At 40.4% G+C, this 21,273-nt stretch overlaps 1 protein-coding gene across 1 annotated transcript in view; it reads right to left on the reverse strand.

Annotated features, from left to right (window-relative positions):
• Positions 1 to 432: 432 nt before the first annotated feature.
• MINDY4B (MINDY family member 4B) overlaps positions 433 to 21,273 on the reverse strand; it is a 29,850-nt gene continuing 9,009 nt past the window's right edge. The window contains 6 exon segments of the mRNA XM_084845698.1: positions 433 to 575; positions 2,675 to 2,855; positions 5,763 to 5,936; positions 7,660 to 7,732; positions 15,107 to 15,177; positions 15,808 to 15,873. Of these exon segments, the coding sequence (XP_084701824.1) occupies positions 433 to 575; positions 2,675 to 2,855; positions 5,763 to 5,936; positions 7,660 to 7,732; positions 15,107 to 15,177; positions 15,808 to 15,873 (708 nt within the window).

Here is a 21,273-nt window from a genome sequence, read left to right on the forward strand (position 1 = left end):
GTGAAAACCATTGTTATTCATGGAGTCTGCATGTCAAGAGCTTTCCAGTGAGATGTGTTTCATGAGAATCAGTCAACAGGATGAGAATCAGTCAAAAAGGGATGACCAACTAACTCCCAACTCTGAATTATATATAGAAGAATTTATATATATTTACACATACACATTGTCATATTCCTATTTTTCTCTGCTGACAGCTGTGTGTGTACATTGCACAGGTTGCCTTTCATCAATTTCATAAGCACCTGATTTATTTCTTGTAATTTAGAATGGAAATTTGAAGTCCAAGCTGGCAGAACTATTAAACTGCCAATATTTGGTCCATTGGTAGCAATTTTCTTTCCACCTCGTCCTGGTTTAGATTTCAGGGTTCATGTGGGGGAAGCCTGCAGACAGGAGTTTCAACTACATATACCCCTCCAGCAGCTTTCATCAGAAAAATGGGACCATCCCATTCCAGTTGATGGCAGCACCCTCCCACTTAGTTCAGACTGCCATCTCCACAGAAGGGAACCTTTTTTCTGGATCACTGTCCTCATCAGAGTGCTTTTCTTCCCAGTGATGAGAATGAGTGTCTGGAAGAAGAAAAACAAATGTGCCTATACCCTGTTTCATGCAAAACAGAGACTCCTGATTATGGATTGGTTCCAGACCTGGTCATACTTAGTGTGTTGTTGTTGTTGTTCAGTCGTTAAGTCATGTCCGACTCTTTGTGACCCCATGGACCATAGCACGCCAGGCCTTCCTGTCCTCCGCTCTCTCCCGGAGTGTGCTCAAGTTCATCATACTTAGTGTAGACACATGTAAATTATATAGGTCCCATTGATTTCAGTGGTCTACTCTATGTATGACTACATTTGGAACCAACCCATTGGTTTTCCGACTCTCTTCCAGCTCCCCTGTCTTTCTTTCTATGGTTTAAAAGTGTTATGAAGTACCCCAACATTCTGCTGATCTGGGAAAATGTAGCCTATATCTGGACGGGGACTAGGGTTTTTTGGTCTTGGAAAAGGGCAGAAAAACAGATCCCATAGGATGTTAAGGCCATGCACAACCCAAGAGGGGATGCAGACTTCTTGCATACACTTTCTGGACAGCCACTGTGCTCTGATTGCCTTAATTCCTCTGTGTTAACACTTGCAAATTTCAGATCTTGCCTCAAGACAACAACTACAGAAGCCCCCACCATGAAAATATTTTATGCTGATTTCTAACCTTCCTGTTTAAGCCAAATAGAAGGAAAAATTCAATGCCTTTTAAAGCTGTAAGACCATGAAAACCCAATATTGTGTAAGCAAGCACATCTACATGACTCTTTTGTCACCTTTGCTTAAGACCATCACCAAAATCCCCCTAGCTATCTTGCTCACCTGAACCTGTGAAAGCCAGAGATATGCACCCATCAACTCCCATCCTTTCCTCACATCAGGAAAGAAAGAATCCCATTGTCTTCGTTCTTCCATTAATGTCTGACACCTAAAAATCCATTTCCCAACATCCTCGAGTAATCTTGGAAGAAGGACTTGTTTTGTTTTATTCTGATTACTACATCCTGAGAGAAAAAGGATAAAAACAGCAACCCAAATTCATAGAATACACAGCAAGGGAGAGAAGGAAAGGACTCTTTCCATCCTTTCTGCTCAGAAGAGCAATCCCCCTCCTCCCTTATTTCTCCCCTTCTTTCCCAGAGAAGGAACTCAACAGAGCTTTCCATCACTTCACAAGCCAGCAGATAAGGAGAAGTAAATCCTTGCATCATCAACAACATGTTGTTGTTGTTGTTATTATTATTATTATTGTTATTATTACATTTATAGCCAACTTTTCTCATAAGGAGCTCAAGGCAGCACACATGATTTAATCCCCCCTCCCTGTGAGGTAGTTTAGGTTGAAAGATAGTGACTGGTCTAACAACACCCAGGGAGCTTCATGGCTGAGTGGGGATTTGAACCTGGGTCTCTCCACTCCTAGTCCAACACTCTAAGCACTACACCATGCTGGCTCTCAAAATATCCAAATGTTCACAAGGTGCTTTTTAGAAAATGTATGCCTAACTCTCCAGCCTGTTCTTTATTCTGCATAATAGAGAGCCCTTTCTTGGCATTTTTTGGTCACTGAGCGCTTAGTAAAAAGAGAAAGAAAAAGAAAGAGAGAGAGAGAGAGAGAGAGAGAGAGAGAGAGATTTGGGTTCTTAATGGATTATATGGCCTAAAACAATTTGGGTTTCTCTCCGCCCCCCCCCCCCACTTTCAGTACTCTCCCCAGGGACTGTACTTCTCTTTAGAAATGCTCTTGTCTCCTAATTGCTGGAGTTTTCTTTCAAAATCTCCTCTCAGTCAGAGCTGTATTTTATTTTTTGTACCGGCTTACTGTGACTTGTCTAAGGTTTGGGTATTTTTATAGGGGTTGCTTAAAAACACATTTTAGTCTGGAATGCATCACTTCTGCATATTGTTACTACACTACAAAAAGCATAAGAGAGCCAGTTTAAAAATCAGAAGGTGCACTCAAGTCAATATAGCTCCCCCACCCCCATTGATATATGGAGATGGGGAAATGCACAAAAAATGGATTTAAGCATCATTCGTGAAAAAAGCATGATGGACATATGCAATTGAAAAAATGGTAAGTGTATTCATTTAAAAGTTCTCCTCCAGCAAATGTAAGTGCCTACCTATTGTTAGATGCACTGTTGTCTTCTGTGGGGGCTGCCCATTATAAAAATACAGGTCAAAGAGGTGTTCCATTTTCCAGTCAGACAAGAGCAACCTGTTAGTGCTGAAAAGAACACTGTATGTTCCATTGATGTTGCACAACCATATAGGCAATTTAGGAGTCTTCAGCATGCGTCCAACCTAGGGTAAAAAGGATATAGTTTATCCACAGTCAGGCAGCAAAATAAGTTTTTTTAAAATTCACTTTTAAAACAAAACAAAAACCCTCTTCACCTTAAAAAAAGCACTTGTCCAGGGGTAGGAAGACTTTTCAATTGGGGTGTGTGTGTGTGGGGGTGCTTTGTCAGACTCGGACTTTGTCAAACCTGATCTGTTGGAGAATTTAAGACCCTTCCTTAAAAAGTAGTATCTGTCCTGTGCCCTGTTTCTTTACCTGTCCCTGCCCAGAATTTACTCATTCATTCACAGTGGGCAAAATCAAGCCAAAGTCCAAAAGGGTCTCTCCAAACAGGGCGAATTATTAAAAACCAGCAACTGTGACCTGATGTAAGTATAAAGTGGGTGCAAAAAAATCCCAACCATAGATACACTGATGGGATCCAAACTAGGGGCAACTAAACAGGAAAGAGATTTTGTGGAAAGAGATTAAAAAAGGAGTTCAAAACAAAACTGTTGATTTTTTAATCCCCCTATGCAAATCTATGGTATGGCCACATTTGGAATAAGGGAGTCCAGTTCTGGTTGCTCCATCTCAAATAGGATATTGTAGGGCTGGAAAAAATGCAGGAAAAGGAAATCAAAATGATCAGGAAATTGGAGCAGCTTCCCTACATGGAAATGCTAAAATGTTAGAAACCAGTTTAGAAAAAAAAGGGGGGCAGTAATACAAATCTATCAAATTATTTGCATGAAGTGCAGAAAGAAACATTTTTCTCTGTCTCATAATACCAACACTTGAGTTCATCTAATAAAACTGAGTGACAGTAGATTCAGGACAGACAAAAGAAAGTACTTCTTTATGCAATCCATAATTGTTTTATGGAATTGATGTGGGAAGTGGGATGGTGGATCTTTCTTATGTATCTACCATTTAAATACATTTAGCCTTCCCCTATCTAGTGCTCTCCAGATGTGTTGGACAACAACTCCCATCATCTCCATGCTGGTTGGAGCTGATGAGAGTTGTAGCCCAACACATCTGGAGGTGGCCAGATGTTTATTTATCTTTGCATTACCCTACTTCATTGTCCCTTCAGTGCCAGGCAAATACCTTATTATTTCACCAAACTTTTAAGACACACACTTAATCCCACACCTCAAATAGAGATGCAAAAGGTGCAGAAAAAGGGCAACCAAAATGAAAGGGATGGAGTATCTTGACCATGAGGAAAGGTTACAATGTTTGTGGCTTTTTAGCTTAAAAAAAGATGAGTAATGGCGGGCCATGGTAGAAGTGTATAAAATTATGCATGATGTGGAGGAAGTGAATAGGGAGAGTGTTTTCTCCCTCTTTCATAGTACGGGCAGCTGGGATCAATCCATGATGCTAAATGGTGGGAGATTCACGACAGGCAAAAGGAAGTATTTCTTCACACAGCACATAGTTGAACTATGGAATTTGCTACAAGCTGCAGTGATGGCCACCAACTTGGACAGCTTTAAAACTGGATTAGACAAATCCATAGCTATTAATGACTATTAGTTATGATGGCTATATATTACCTTTGGAATAATCAGAGGCAGTATACCAGTTGCTGGAGAACATGAAAGAGAGGGTCCTATTTCTCTCATGTTCTGGTTGTGGGCTTCCCAAAGACATCTGGTCGGCTGCTGCAGAGACAGAATTCTGGACTAGATAGGCCTTTAATCTGATCCAGCGCAGCAATTCCGTTTGTATGAAATCCTGCCAGCTATTTTATTCTGCTTTTATAATTTTGTGACCTCTAGTTTTTATATTTACATTTTAATTGTCTTATTCTTTTTTGTAAACTGCCCTGGGAATATGATTGAAGGGATCTTCAATATGATTGAAGAGCCAGTGTGGTGTAGTGGTGAGAGTACTGGACTGGGAGCCAGGAGATCTGGGTTCTAGTCCCCACTTGGCCATGGAAGCTCAGTGGGTGACTTTGGGCCAGTCACAGACTCTCAGCCCAACCTACCTCGCAGGGTTGTTGTTGTGGGGATAAAAGGGAAAGGAAGATGATTATGTATGCTGCCTTGGGTTCCTTGCAAGACGAAAAAAGGCGGGATATAAATGCAATCAATCAATCAATCAATCAATCAGTCAATCTTGCAACTACTTTCCCTCCAAAATAAAAGTGGCCAGGTTAAGCATACTTGTTCAACACACGTGAGTAATGTCACATTTAATTGGCCCTATAGCTCACATATACACCTGAATCCAACAGATTCTCAAGAGAAATTCAGGGATTTATTTATTTTAAAATATTTTATGCTACCCTTATGGCATCAGGGTAGTATACAAAATGTTTTAAAACCCTAAAATAAAACAAAAACATCAACCAGAACAAGAAATACATAAAACAGACAGTTCATGTCAAGCTTAATAGCTCAAAATACTGTTGATACATTGTATGACAATAAAGACTCTTTCCTTTGCAATGTACCAACAGTACTTCGAGCTTTCCTACATGAGGCAGTTATTGTGTGCTCATCATTCCTACTCATGGCTGTTTACATGTTCTTTAGACAATGCTGTGACCTTCCAGTTTCGCTTCTGCATCTAAAGAGCACTTTTGATGAGTTTTTTTAGAGCAGGGAAAACACAGTATTATTTGTGAAACCAACACCCTCCCCCTGCCTTTTTCACTTGTGTAGTTGTGCTATTCTGCTATACCACCATGCCATCTAGAGCTTATGTAGTGGAAAAATGGGAAAGGTAACACTCTTCACGTAGTGCTTGGATCTCAGTTCTGCGACAAAACTGAAAGTAGATACAGTGCATTAACAGCCATGCGTAGAAAAGCCTTTTCGAGAAAAGCCTCCTTTGACAATCTTAAAGCATGGTCAGGCTGCTATAGGGAGAGGTGCTGCTTCATATGTTTGGTATTTGTATATTTACATCACCTGCAAGAGTCTGTAATGTTCCACTTCTTCCTTGCTCCAGTGTAAGTAGCCCACATCGCTCCGGGACAACACTCCATGCAGTAGCTTTTGCACACTGCCTTCGGTGTCAAGCTTCTGGAATCCATTAAACACATGTGGGCTTGCTCTGCCTGTTAAAATGATGTTCAGAACTGCCTAAAGAGGGGAAGGACCCAAATTGCACTTCCAGGTGGCATATCAGAAACTGAACTCAAGAATTAGCACTCAGTGAATGGCACGAAAGGCCAAAACAGATGCGATGCGAGAGATCTGTGATCAGACAAGCTGCTTGTTGTTGTTGTTGATGATGTTGTTTTACTTTAAAGCAGGGGGTGGGCAGACTTCACACTAGCGGGATCTATTTTGGTTTTTTAATCAGAATGCTAGTGCCTACCAACAAGAGCCAGACACAAAATGGTGGCTCAGGAGTCAATAATCTACTGCAATCATTAATCGTACACTGTGATATATACAAATCTACATGGAAGATACCATAGATCAGGGATTCAAACATGTCTCTCTAAAACTGGCTAGCAAAGTTGAACAAAGATCTAGTCAAAAGCAACCGAATAAAACTCCTATTTTACAGATGGGGAACACTGAGACCATCTCTACACCAGCCTAAAATCCTGCATCTAAAACAGGGCTTTCTGCTTCTGTTTTAAATGCAAGATCATGACAGAATCCCTTTACATGTGCTTCCTTTACCCCCTGCCCCTTTCCCCCTTATCTGAGTCTTCCATGTGTTTCATTGGTCTAGCTCCTCTTGGGTTTTCACAACGGAACTCAAGCGGAACTCAAGCATGGTAATTTGATAGGTCATTATCTCCAAACTTTAAAAAAATGGAATAAAGGTCATTTAGTGTGGGAGACGCCCTGGAGGTTAACGACGTCGTCCAAAGGGCCCCGCAAACTTCCGTGAGTAACCAATCTCAATAGCAGGATAAAAGCTCCGTGTGAAGAAGCCCTGAGAGATAAGCAATTAGCACAAGGTCAGCCATGGCAGAGACTTGTTATTGTTTCTTCCCCTTATTCTCATTGGAGTAAGTATTCTCACTTGATCTATATAAACCACCCAGAGTTCTACCAGTAGATCCCAGTTAGGATAGCCACTTAGGCATCACCACAAAAGAAGACACAGATTTGCAAAAAAATTATATTAATTTGTATGTATACATGCAAATATAGAAATAATTGCTATGATTTGAACAGAAATACAGTGCATCTCACCAGAGTGGGGAAGACTGTGACCAGGTGACCTGTGTGCCTTGCTCAGTCTGCTGATAACTGTTAATGGGCAACTTCAAGGCCCCTGTTTGCTCTCCCTTTTTTATGTCTCTTAGTTTATTTATTTAAGAGAACAATTCTATGGTCCCTAGGCGAGTGTCCCAGGGACCATTGGATTGTTTGAGTTCCCCCTTCTGAGGCCAGAGACAGTGCTCCGACCTTGGAAGGGAGAGCTGGAAATCCAGCCTCTCACAGCTGGTGCAGAAAGAACCATGTTGGCTGCCCTTTGAGTGTGGAAAAGCGACCTAGGAGGAGGAAGAAAGGAGGCATTCTGGTGGGCGAAGAGAAGACTGGAGAGGCCAGGATAAGGGTTATCCTGAGCATCTTCCAGCCTCCTTCCCTCCTCCTCTGAAGCGCCCTCACTAGAGGGGCTAAAATCTGCAGGTCAGGAGGATGGGGAGGTGAAGATCGCCTCCACCACTTCTCTCACCATGCACTGGATGATTGGACGCCTCCAGGTTCAGGGGCTTCCAGTACTGAGGGCGCAATCGATGGATTTATATATTGCTGACTGTATTTAAAAATATCTCTAAGTGGTTTAAATACTTTATGAAAATTTAAAAGGAAATAAACCTCACATACACAAACCTACTTGTCTGCAGATGACGTTTCCAAGTCTGCATTGTAACAGATGTGTTGTAGTGAAGTCTAGGTCTTTTTGAAGCCTATTCAACCAAACGCAAAGAAAATGTTATGGTTTTCTATTATAGTTTGATGTCAATGTGTTACCAATGATCAACCTGCTTGTCCAGAAAAAGGAATTGAGTTTCAGCCTTGTTGTTGTTGTTGTAGTATTTATTTCTTATTGACATTTGCATACAATCTTATTGGCTAAAAAGCCATCAAGACGGTGTACAACATTTTAAAACAATAAAATCTTAAAACAATAAAAACAAGAACATTAAAAACATTAAAACTGCATATTTTGAAAGGCTGAATTGAGAAGATGCATCTTATGAAAAAGCCTATGTTCCTAGGGATGGAACAGCACCAGAGTATACTACATCCAGCTGTCTGGGAACTGTAAGATAATGGGCAATGCTCCCATTATGTTCCCACAGCATAGGATGGGCTTGATAACCAGTGTGATATAGTGGTTGGAGTGCCAGACTAGGGCTGGGGGGACCTGAGTTTGAATCCCCCCTCAGCCATGGAGTTTAATGGGTGAGTTTGGCCTAGTCACTCTCTCTCTGCTTAACCTAACTCACAGGGTTGTTGTGAGGATAAAATAAGAAACGGCAGAACCGTATGTGCACCACCACCTTTAGTTCCTTGGAAGAAAGCAGGATATAGATATAAACAACAACAACAAATTGTTAACCCTTCTTTGGCAAATGCCTGAAGAGAGCTTAAGGTTCTCATAATACTGGGGAAACTGATTCCCATAATACCTTACCATATTTCCATAACATACTAACCAAACTTGTTCAGATTAAGAGACAGCATATGAAACATTTTGTTTTGAATGTGAACTTCTGGTTGGAGATGGCATCGTGATCGGCTCTTCGCTGCATCTCTCCCGAGTTTCAGCTTTAAAATTACCTCTTTGAGGCTATCGTGTTATCTGGGTATTTGCAGTTAAACTTGATTAAGCTTTTGTTTTCTGTTTCCGCACTTATATTTGCTTGTTGTGCTTTTGGAAGTGAGAGGAGGATGGCAACATTGAGGGGGAAGAAAAGCTTGGGAACGCTGCCTACCCCCCAACTGCCCCCCCAGCAAAGGTTTCTAAACAAGTGAGAGAGGGAGAGGAGTTGCTTGTTTTGATAAAAAATATGTCCTCATAGTTATCAGTGCAGTCAAATAAGCTTGAAACAATTCAGGATTCCATCACTATTCTTCAAGGGTCTGTGGACGCAATGAACATTTGTTTAAAAGATGGAGTTGAAAGTGAATGCACTTGAAGACCGGGCTACTGTTCATGAAACTGCTATGGATGCTTCAGTGTACTGTCTGCTCAAATTTATCAACTGGAGGCCTTTGCTTGGAGAGCTAACCTGAGTATTCTTGGCCTCAGAGAGCTGGCTACAGATCTCTGTCTTGCTGAGTTTATGGATAAATTTCTGCATGAGTTATTGGCTTTGCCTTCTGATTTTCCACTTGATATTGAGCGTGCCTATTGTGTTCCTGGTTCTACACGAGGTTCCACAGCAAGGCCTGTTACTGTTCAATTTGTACATGATTCCATGAAAGAATATCTCCTGTGTTTAGCAAGAGAGAGAGGGGAGCTCCGGTGGGGGCCAGCCAACGACAAGATTATGGTCTTTCCTGATTACGCCAAACAAATCACTGATAGAAGAAGACAATTTCTACGGCGAGAAATTTGGCAAAGCAAATTAACTTGCAATATCACATAAAATATCCTGCCACATTTTGCATTTTTTTTGAAGGGCAGATGAAGAAGTTTTTAAGGTCAGATGCTGCAGAATCATTTCTCACTGGCATTAAAATTAAAATGCAAGATTCCTCTTCTTCAGCTTCTTGAGTCGGAATCCAGCTATATTACATTCCCTCCCCCCCCTTCTCAGCATATTTGTTTGAAGCTTGTAGCTGATAAAATGTCTGGGCGACATTCCAGATCAAATGTTTTGTATACTACTGCTTCCCCCTCTCCCTTTTTTAAAAAAATTCTTCTCCCCCTCCTTTTTTCTTCTTCTCCTGTTGCATATGTATAACCATGTATATATAATTTCTGGTTTGGAGTGTGTTAATTTGCACATTTTGAGTAAATGCAGGTTATAATGTAACTACTATATTAAAATTTAGCTTAATAAGGTTATGTAGGTACATATATATCTGTGCATGTATGTGTGTGTATATATGTACACACACACACTTGTATATATGTATGTATGTGTCTGTGTGCATATATATGTATGTGTGTGTGTGTATATATACGTATATGAATATATCTCCAGATAAAATATTAGTTAAATACCCTATTGGCCTTTTTAATTCTTTTTTTTTATTAATGCTATTATTACTAATTTGTGGGAGGGGCCTAGGTGAGCATTGAGGTTGCACATCAGTCCAAACAGATGGCAAAAGTTTTTATTTTTATTTTTTGTTTTTGTTTTGTTTTGGTCTCTTAAGGTTTTTTTTGGCATTTTTTCATGGTATGTGGCACAAATTGGATTATTTGAGTTTTATTTTTATTTTCAACTATTGTTCATATTTCTGAATAATTTTAAATTTCTTCTCAGTTTCTACGTAACAAAAACTACTTTGATGATGGTTGAAATGGTTAGTTCTAAATGCAAACCAAGGAGGTATTTGTTGTGCCATTTATGGTATAAAAATTTAGCTAACGTTTGCAAATTTGGAAAGATGTGTTTAGGCAGAGGGGCAAATAATTTGTTTTTGTTTTTTCAATGTTTAACGTGATTTCATGGAACATCAAGGGGCTACGAAAAGTAAACAAACAGAAAAGAGTTCTTACTAAGTTAAAAGAGCTTAATGCTGACATGGCTTTTTTAATAAGAATCCCATTTGATGGCCGCAGATCGACAGATGTTGCAAAAGGACTGGGTTAGTGAGGGCTATGTCACACATACTTCAACACAGTGTAAAGGGGTTGCAATTTTAATTCATAAGCGACTTTCTATCTTAATTCAACAGGTGATTTTTGATACTGAGGGGTGTTTTTTTGATCTTGGTAGGAAAGTATATGGGTAAATTAATTGCTGTGATTAATGTATACGGGCCAAAGATTGATTCTCCAGCTATGTTTCATGATTGTTTTGCTAAACTGGTTGATGTTACCTATGATTATTTGATTGTTGGTGGGGATTTTAACGAGGCCTTAGATCCTTCGTTAGATAGGAATACACCTTCTCCTAAGACTAAGTCTGCTGTGAGATTGGCACTCCAGGCTTATATGATGGAATATGGTTTAATTGATGCTTGGAGAATTTTACATCCTGCTGATAGAGAGTATACTTTTATTTCACCAGTTCACCATAACTGCTTTAGATTAGACTATTTTTAATTTATTTCTACAACTTTAGTATGTCAAATAAAAGATTGCAAGATTGATTCACCATAACTGCTTTAGATTAGACTATTTTTAATTTATTTCTACAACTTTAGTATGTCAAATAAAAGATTGCAAGATTGATATATTGCTAGTGTCAGATCATACCCCAGTATGTTTGGAACTGCAATTTTCTGATACTCCTAGGGCCCCCGGTCTCTGATGTTTTAATGTTTCTCTTCTTAATGATGAGAAGTTTAAAACCCAGATGTTAGCTGAACTGAGTATTTCAATATTAATGAGGGTACAGCAGGTTCATGTGCCACTGAATGGGAAGCTAGTAAAGCTTTTATAAGGGGTCGAATTATCTCTTATGCTTCTTATCAAAAGAAACTTTAAAAAACTCAACAGACGTACTTAAGTAAGAAGCTGAAATCTCTTATAACTGAGTTTGCCACTTCCCCCACAGCACAACTTTATCAAGAGCTACAGAATACTAAGCATGAGTTGAATAATACTATTTCACAACAGGTAGAATTTGCTCTGACCTGTCTACGACAGAAATATTGGGAAAGTGGTGAACGTTCTAGTAAGATCCTTGCACATTGTCTTAAAACAGCATGAATATCAGAATGTCATTTCAGCTATTAAAGATGAGAGTGGCAAAGTATATACTTCTCCTAAAGATATAAATTCACAATTCTTAAAGTTTTATTCTGATCTGTATAGTACTAGTAATAAGATATCAGAGCAAGATATGGATGCTTTTTTCCCCTCAGCTTAATCTTCCACGGTTAGATTCTTCACACCAACAGCTCCTTTTAGCTCCTCTGCGTTTAGAGGAAATTATGAGTGCAATAATGAAAATGAATACTGGGAAATCACCCGGACCAGATAGATTTCCAATTGAATGGTATAAAACATTCTCTAGTTGTTTAGCCCCAAAGTTGTATTGCCTCTACAATCATATTTTTCAAGTGGGCTCCCTTTCTTCATCATTAAATGATGCTTATATTACTGTGATTCCTAAGCCAGGAAAGGCCATAACTATCGACCTATATCATTAACTAACATAGATATCAAAATATTAACAGCAATCTTGGCTGATAGATTACGTCATGACTGTATTGGTTAGACCAGACCAGGTGGGATTTATTAAAAATAGACAGGGAGCTGGTAATCTTAGATTAGTAGTTGATTTTGTTGCTTTAAACTCTGAAAGAACTGACCAGGTGGCCATCATTTTCCTTGGATGCAGAAAAGGCCTTTGACAAAATTCATTGGAAATTTATGTTTATAACACTGACTAAGTTTGGTTTTCTTATAGAATTTTTGAAATGGGTTAACATTTTATACTCAGCTCCTAGAGTGAGAGTAATGACTAACAGTTTATTCTCAGCTTTTGTTTTGTTTTTTTTAACTTGGGTGGGGTACCAGACAAGGTTGCCTACGATATTCAGCTTATGTTTGGAACCCCTGGCATGTGCTATTAGACAAAATAATAGTATTCATGGGTTTGTTCATTTCAGTTTAGAATTTAAAATTAGCCTTCATGCTGATGATCTTTTGCTGTTTATCTTGAGACTCCAGTCATTGGTTCCAGCTTTGATGAAACTGATTAAGTCCTTTGGTGAATTGTCCGGCTAGTTAATTAATTGGTCAAAGTCAGAAATAGTGCCAATTAGAGATAGGGTATACTCTAGTGTATTAGCCAATTGGCATTTTCAACAGTGCCCAGAGTCTATTACTGGGGAATACTTATTCCTAGCGATATATCTCAGATGGTTAGGTTAAATTTAAACAAGCTGATTAATGATATTTCATGAGATACAGATACATGGGCATCTTTAAAGTTGAGTTTATAGGGTAAGGTGAATACCATACCTCGAATTATTTATGTTATACATGGGATCCCTATACTTATACCTGGCAAATATTTCCAAAACCTTAATGCTTTGTTTCGTAAATTCTTCTGAGGTTCCTCTCCACCAAGAATATCTTTAAAAAGGATGCAACTTCCAGTTAATGAAGGTGGGTTCAGTTTTCAGGATCTAACTATGTACTATTGGGCCTATTTGCTGACTTCTACTAAATTTTGGTCTTTTCCACTCAGATTAGATTTTCCACCCTGGTCAGTGTTGGAATCTTCTTGTCTGGAGCCTCTCTTTAAATGGATGGCATTAGGTTCTCGGCATGTCAAGGTAGACAGAGCTCCTCCCCCAATTTTGGCAGTTAGAGAAGTTTGATGTATAATGTCATGTCAATTACACTTTGATCCATTTTCTCATGCTAAACTGATTTTATGGGGAAATCCACATTTAAGAATTGGTAAGAAAAGTTTTTTACGGCAGACTTGGACAGATAAAATGATCTTTACTCTGGATCAATTAGTGGGGAATGATGATGAGTTTTTGTTATTTTCAACTTTGTGAGGTCAATTTGATTTGCCTGTTACAGCTGAATGGCAGTATTTGCAATTGAAACATTTGTTGGTATCTAGATTAGGTCCTGCTGCTTTTACTGCTTTGGAGTCTCCTTCATTATTGGAAATACTTATTGAAGCTGATCAGTTATATCGAGCTATGATTCATGTTTACAAACATTTATGATCAATGAATAAGTATGATACAAGTGGTTTACAGCAGGAATGGAACAGGGAATTGGAACATCCTATTTTGTTTAATCAGTGGACTGCCGTCTTGGTGTCTATCAAATATTTCAATAGATCTTTGGTTACACCTTATTCAGCAAAAACTTTTGTTTCAGGTCTATTGGACACCACAATGTCTATTTAATAAAGGCTTGTCAAATTCGGCTAATTGTTGGAGGTGTAATGCAGTCAATGCTTCTCTTATTCATATGTTTTGGAAATGCCCAACGGCTACCTCCTTTTGGGAGGAAGTTACTATATGGATAAATTTTGTGTTGAAAGCTCTTTAATATTTACTGATGTAAATGTTCTTTTAAATTACTTACCTGCTTCTTGGAACGTAACACATGGTCAGCGCAAATGGATTTTTCGCACCCTTTTGGTTGCTAAAAGACTGATACTATGATATTGGAAGGATAAAAGCCCACCTCCTATAACGCAATGGACTGAAGACTTATCAACACTAGCAACATTTGAAAGAGTGGTATATAGGTGTAACTTGCAGATGGACTTATATCTGGATATTTGGTCTGCTTTTACTGAAGTGTATGTGTAACCTATTCCCCCCACACCTTTTCCCTTCTTGAATATTGTAATATTTGAAACTGAGGATTTTAGAATATGTTGTATTTCTTTTATATTTTGTTCTTTTTTTTGGTTTTGTTATATTTTCGGTTTGTTTTGTTTTGTTAAAACTCACAATAAAAAAATTAAAAAAATTGTTTTGAATGTGAACTGTTTCTCCTTGCTGGGGCAGGAGAAACGGTTCAAGGGGTAATGGGTGCTTCCAGATGAGGCTTTTATTGCCTTGTCTGGAACCCTTGAAGGTTCTATTTGACATGGGAGGCAAGCTGCCATTGGCATCAATAGGAGCTTTCCTCCTGTACCAACTAGCAGCTTGGACTCACAGTGCAGGAAGAAAGATTAACCCTGCCTCCTGGCATCCTGTGGTTCCGATGTACCCCTCCTTACATGGTGGCTTGCTCTTTACAGTAAACAGAAAGAATATACATTACGTTAAGCTACACATTTAACATGTAGTTTGGTCTTATATACTTTTGGCAACCAAAATATCTTGCATACCTATGGTAAATGAACCCAAATACTACCAAAATGATAATGCATATGGCTCTGTGTACAATTGGACTTCCTCCCATTCTGACACACTCATATTTACTACTAATATCCTCTCTGGAAATAAGGAAACATTGCAAATGTCAATTTAAAATTTGCACCATTCTATGTTTTTTCCTTATGATTTTCCTTCAGTGTATGGCCTGATTCTTCTTCTAAAAGTTTCTTCTCTAGTAAGATTTTTTTTTAAAAAAAAGATTAAATTTTATGACACACAGACTGCTTTGTAAATCTTTGCTTAAATTAAATCTAAGTATTAATAAAGGGGGAAAAACATTTTCTTACCTTTCAAATGTCCTTGAGAAAAGTAAACTATATACAAATAAGATCACCCCATGGCTTCCTTCACAGTTCAGCTAATTTAAAATGTAATAAATAAAATATATAAATAAATAAAAGGAAAGAATGATGAGTGTTATTCAGGTTTCTGTTGATATACATGTTCACATGTCACCTATCTGTATGATTGTAGCTGGAGAAAAAGAATTTTGCTACGTAAATGTGACATTTATCAGCCAAAATGCATGAGAAGTTTATTAGCCAAAAGCTGGATCAGTACAAAAGACAACAATTTTATAGCACAGCTCAGTAAAAGTAATGCTGCAATCCTATGCACTCATACTGGAGGATAAACCCCACTGAACACACTGTTAGTCACAAGTAAACATGCATAAGCATAGTTCCACCTTTGTTGTTGTTTATTCAGTCAGTCGCTTCCGACTCTTCGTGACTTCATGGACCAGCCCACACCAGAGCTTCCTGTCGGCTGTCGCCACCCCCAGCTCCCCCAAGGTCGAGTCTGTCACCTCCAGAATATCATCCATCCATCCATTAAACTTTAATGAACTTTAATAATTTAATTTAATTTTTTAATTTAATGAACTTTAATACACCCATTAAAGTTCCACCTTTAAGTACAGTTAAAAGCAGCATAAAACCTGCCAAAAAATACAAATTTGTAAAGACACTACATATCCTCTACTTACACAGTGTATGTGATCATAGAGAAACTGCTGAGCTGTTTCTTTCTCGAAAAAGTCAAACAGCTGAACCTGCAAATTAACATTAAGAATATTATGAATATAAGAATAAAATATTGGAAAAACTAGTCATGTGCTGTAGTAATTGATGGGATTATTTAGTAATGATGCTTTCTGTTAGAAACAAAATTAGCAAAGAAAAAAAGCAAAAGGCAAAACAGAATGAGCATTTACCAGTCCCACATGCACACAGGCTATCTTAGAACAATAAAGGAGACCACACCCTTCTTCAGCAAAAGGAAGAATAACAGTTTTACCCCAAAATATTCTTGCATATACAATGCAGGTACAGTGTAGAGTTTCAAAAGAGTTTGTTCAGTCCATTTTGTGTTCCACTACACTGGCAGAAGCAAGAGAGCAAACACATGTGCTCGCAGCAAAGGTGGAAGTCGGGGGAGGGTAGGAGCAAAAGGAAGAAATCACAGGAAACCACATTAGAGACCATAGAGATCCTAGGGCTAGCTGTGGTCAAAATTCCCATGAACTAACTAACTGCAGCACTGCCCCCTTCCAGTAACTTGCAGATGAAGTTGCAGTATTCCCGAGAGTAATGAACTCATCCAGCCTTATTACATGCAAATACAGTTCATTCTAATTTTTATTTCGCTCTGAACATATTTTAATGGGTTTTATGAAGGTTTCCCAGTCCCTGGGCTCCACTTTCCCATGGCAATCCAGGCTCTGCCCTCACCAACTCCCTTACTGCACGATGGGCAGAGGGTAGAATGGGATGTGCTGATAGCTCCCTCGGTGATTTGCGGTAGATCAGTAAGGCTTTCTGCCTCCCGGTTGTTTAACACCACCAACAAAATTATTCCCCCCACACCTAAATTAGGCTGCTGAAATGCAGAAAGCTTGGGGTAACTAGGAGTGGACTTTAGTGTGAAAGGAGGTGAAACTCAGTTCAGTTTGGGTCCAAAACATCAATCCCTAGGCCAGGGGTGTTGCTAGGCCTGGGCCCATCAGACCCCAGCCCTGAATCTATTCCCCAGGAATACAGATCTATTCCCCAAACACCTGAGTGTCCATTGGTGTCAATGGAAGCTTTTTCCTGCCAGCTTAATTGCCACGCAAGGGGTGATTTTCAAGGGGGATTGCAGTGGAAGGAAGGTTTAACCAGTGGAGGCTGGTGGCCCCGATCAGTGAGGCTGTGATTCCATTCCGGGTTTCAGTCAGAACCAGCCAGACCTCTAAACGATCTGCCCAAGGTGCTGATTCTATTTTGGGGATAGTGTTCAGCACCCCTCACCCCCTGGCGTAGCAATTAAACTTAGAAAAAACCCATTTGAACCAATGGAGTTTTTGTAAAGCTTAATTGCTGAGGATGGAAGGATTTACAGGAGGATATGCACAGTTTCCCCTTCATGGATCACTGCCTTGTTGTGGCGAAGGGGCTTGCGTAACTCAGTGAAGCCATAAGCTATGCCGTGCAGGGCCACCCAAGACGGACAGGTCATGGCAGAGAGTTCTGACAAAATGTGGTCCACTGGAGAAGGAAATGGCAACCCACTCCAGTATTCTTGCCAAGAAAACCCCATGGAACGTATCACAAGGCTAAAAGATATGACGCCGGAAGATGAGCCCCTCAGGTCGGAAGGTGTCCAATATGCTACTGGGGAAGAGCAGAGGGTATTTCCAAGTAGCTCCAGAAAGAGTGAAGTGGCTGGGCCAAACCCGAAAGGACACTCAGCTGTGGATGTGTCTGGTGGTGAAAAGAAAATCCGATGCTGTAAAGAACAATATTGTTTAGGAACCTGGAATGTCAGATCAATGAATCAAGCTAAGCTGGAGGTGGTCAAACATGAGATGGCAAGATTGAACATCGACATCTTGGGAATCAGCGAACTCAAATGGACAGGCATGGGCGAATTTAATTCAGGTGACCATCATATCTACTATTGTGGGCAAGAATCCCTTAGAAGAAATGGAGTAGCACTCATAGTCAACAAAAGGGTGGGAAAAGCAGTACTGGGGTACAATCTTAAAAATGATAGAATGATCTCAGTACGAATCCAAGGCAAACCATTCAATATCACAGTAATTCAAGTCTATGCCCCAACCACTGAGGCCGAAGAAGCTGAGGTTGATCGGTTCTATGAAGACCTACAACACCTTCTAGAACTAACACCAAAAAAAGATGTCCTCTTCATCATAGGGGATTGGAATGCTAAAGTAGGAAGTCAAGAAATCACCGGGATAACAGGCAGGCATGGCCTTGGTGTACAAAATGAAGCAGGACAAAGGCTAATAGAGTTTTGCCAAGAGAACACGCTGATCATAGCAAACACTCTTTTCCAACAGCACAAGAGGCGACTCTACACATGGACGTCACCAGATGGTCAATATCGAAATCAGATTGATTATGTCCTTTGCAGCCAAAGATGGAGAAGCTCCATACAGTCAGTCAAAACAAGACCTGGAGCTGACTGTGGCTCAGATCATGAGCTGCTTCTTGCAAAATTTCGGCTTAAATTGAAGAACGTCGGGAAAACCACTAAACCGTTCAGGTATGACCTAAATCATATCCCTGATGAATATACAGTGGAGGTGAGGAATAGATATAAGGGATTAGACCTGATAGACAGAGTGCCTGAGGAACTATGGACGGAGGTCCGTAACATTGTTCAGGAGGCAGCAACTCAATCCATCCCAAAGAAAAAGAAATGCAAGAAAGCCAAGTGGCTGTCTGATGAGGCTTTACAAGTAGCTGAGGAAAGAAGGGAAGCGAAAAGCAAGGGAGAAAGGGGAAGACATACCCAACTGAATGCAGAGTTCCAGAGAATAGCAAGGAGAGACAAGAAGGCCTTCTTAAATGAACAATGCAAAGAAATCGAGGAAAACAACAGAAGGGGAAAGACTAGAGATCTCTTCAAGAAAATTGGAGATCTCAAGGGAACGTTTTGTGCAAAGACGGGCATGATAAAGGACAAAGAAGGCAGAGACCTAACAGAAGCAGATGAGATTAAGAAGAGGTGGCAAGAATACACAGAAGAACTATACAGGAAAGATCTGAATGTCCCTGATAGCCATGATAGTGCGGTCACTGAACTTGAGCCGGACATCCTCGAGAGTGAAGTCAAGTGGGCCTTAGGAAGCATTAGTAACAACAAAGCAAGCGGAGATGACAGTATTCCAGCCGAGCTATTTAAAATCCTAAAAGATGATGCTGTTAAAGTGCTGCATTCAATATGCCAACAAATCTGGAACACTCAACAGTGGCCACAAGACTGGAAAAGGTCATTTTACATTCCAATTCCAAAGAAGGGCAACGCCAAAGAGTGTTCAAACTACCGCACCATTGCGCTCATTTCACATGCCAGCAAGGTGATGCTCAAAATCCTACAAGCTAGGCTTCAACAGTATGCGAACCGAGAACTACCGGAAGTACAAGCTGGGTTTAGAAGAGGCAGAGGAACTAGAGATCAAATCGCCAACATTCGCTGCATCATGGAGAAAGCAAGAGAATTCCAGAAAAACGTCTATTTCTGCTTCATTGACTACGCTAAAGCCTTTGATTGTGTGGATCACAACAAACTGTGGCAAATTCTTAAAGTGATGGGAGTACCAGACCACCTTACCTGTCTCCTGAGAAACCTGTACGAGGGTCAAGAAGCAACAGTAAGAACCAGACATGGAACAACCGATTGGTTCAAAATTGGGAAAGGAGTACGACAAGGCTGCATATTGTCACCCTGCTTATTTAACTTATATGCAGAGTACATCATGAGAAATGCTGGGTTGGATGAATCAGAGGTCGGAATTAAGATTGCTGGGAGAATTATCAACAACCTCCGATATGCAGACGATACCACCCTAATGGCAGAAAGCGAAGAGGATCTCAAGAGCCTCTTGTTGAGGGTGAAAGAGGAGAGTGCAAAAGCTGGTTTGAAACTCAACATTAAAAAAACTAAGATCATGGCATCTGGCCCCATCACTTCCTGGCATATAGAAGGGGAAGAAATGGAAGCAGTGACAGATTTTACTTTCTTGGGCTCCAAGATCACCGCAGACGGTGACTGTAGCCATGAAATTAAAAGACGCTTGCTCCTTGGGAGGAAAGCTATGGCCAACCTAGACAGCATAGTAAGAAGCAGAGACATCACCTTGCCGACAAAGGTCCGTCTAATCAAAGCTATGGTTTTCCCAGTAGTAATGTATGGCTGTGAGAGCTGGACTATAAGGAAGGCTGAGCGCCGAAGAATTGATGCTTTCGAACTGTGGTGCTGGAGAAGACTCTTACGAGTCCCCTGGACTGCAAGGAGGTCAAATCAGTCCATCCTAAAGGAAATCAACCCTGAGTGCTCATTGGAAGGACAGATAATGAAGCTGAAGCTCCAATATTTTGGCCACCTAATGCGAAGAGAAAACTCCCTGGAAAAGACCCTGATGCTGGGAAAGACTGAAGGCCAAAGGAGAAGGGGACGGCAGAGGATGAGATGGCTAGATAGCATCACGGATGCAATGAATATGAACTTGAGCACGCTCTGGGAGAGAGCGCAGGACAGGAAGGCCTGGCGTGCTATGGTCCATGGGGTCACGAAGAGTTGGACACGACTGAACGACTGAACAACAACAACAACAACAATGCACAGTTTATGGAATTTTCTGTGTTACAGGCTGGTCTTTTAGGGGTCTTTTTGCAACACCCCTGTCCTAGGCTCGAAAACACTCTCCTCTTTCATTTTAAGTGTATGGCTTTCACACCTGGCTCTGGTTGATCTGGGGTTCTAGTAAAAAACAAAGTAGACTGAACAAACCTGCCCAGCCCACTTTACTGTGCTCAGAATGGAACACCTTAGCCAGGCTGAACTGCGTGTATAAGACCATAAGAAGAGTCTTATGCTGGACCAGACCAAGGGTCCATCTAGTCCAGCATTCTGTTCATGCAGTGGCCAACCAGCTGCCCATGGGAAACTCATGAGCAGGACGTGAGTGCAACAGCACCCTCCCCTCCCCCCCCCCCCCGTCCATGGTCTCCAGCAGCTGGTGTACATAGGCATCCTGCCTCTGATACTGGAGGTGGCATATAGCCACCATGACTAGAAGGCAAATTGCCATATAGTGGCAACCCAGAAGTGGGCATTCTTCCGTGGTGGCACCTACTATATGGAATACCCTCCCCACTGGCATTTAGGAGGTGCCAACTGTGATGTGTTTTGTTGTTGTTCAGTCGTTAAGTCGTGTACGACTCTTCATGACCCCATGGACCACAGCACGCCAGGCCTTCCTGTCCTCTGCTCTCTCCCGAAGTGTGCTCAAGTTGATGTGTTTTAGGCACCTGTTAAAGGCCCCTGTCTTTATCCAGGCCTTCCTGGATTGATTGTGCTATCCAGTTAATTTATTAGTCGTTGTGTTTTGAGTTTTTGGTGTTAAATGTTTTCACTAAAGAGTATTTATATTTATTATGATGTT

This window comes from Heloderma suspectum, chromosome 3 (genome assembly GCF_057233095.1).
Source record: "Heloderma suspectum isolate Gila_16-S chromosome 3, 16-S_ref, whole genome shotgun sequence".
Lineage (NCBI taxonomy): Eukaryota > Metazoa > Chordata > Lepidosauria > Squamata > Helodermatidae > Heloderma > Heloderma suspectum.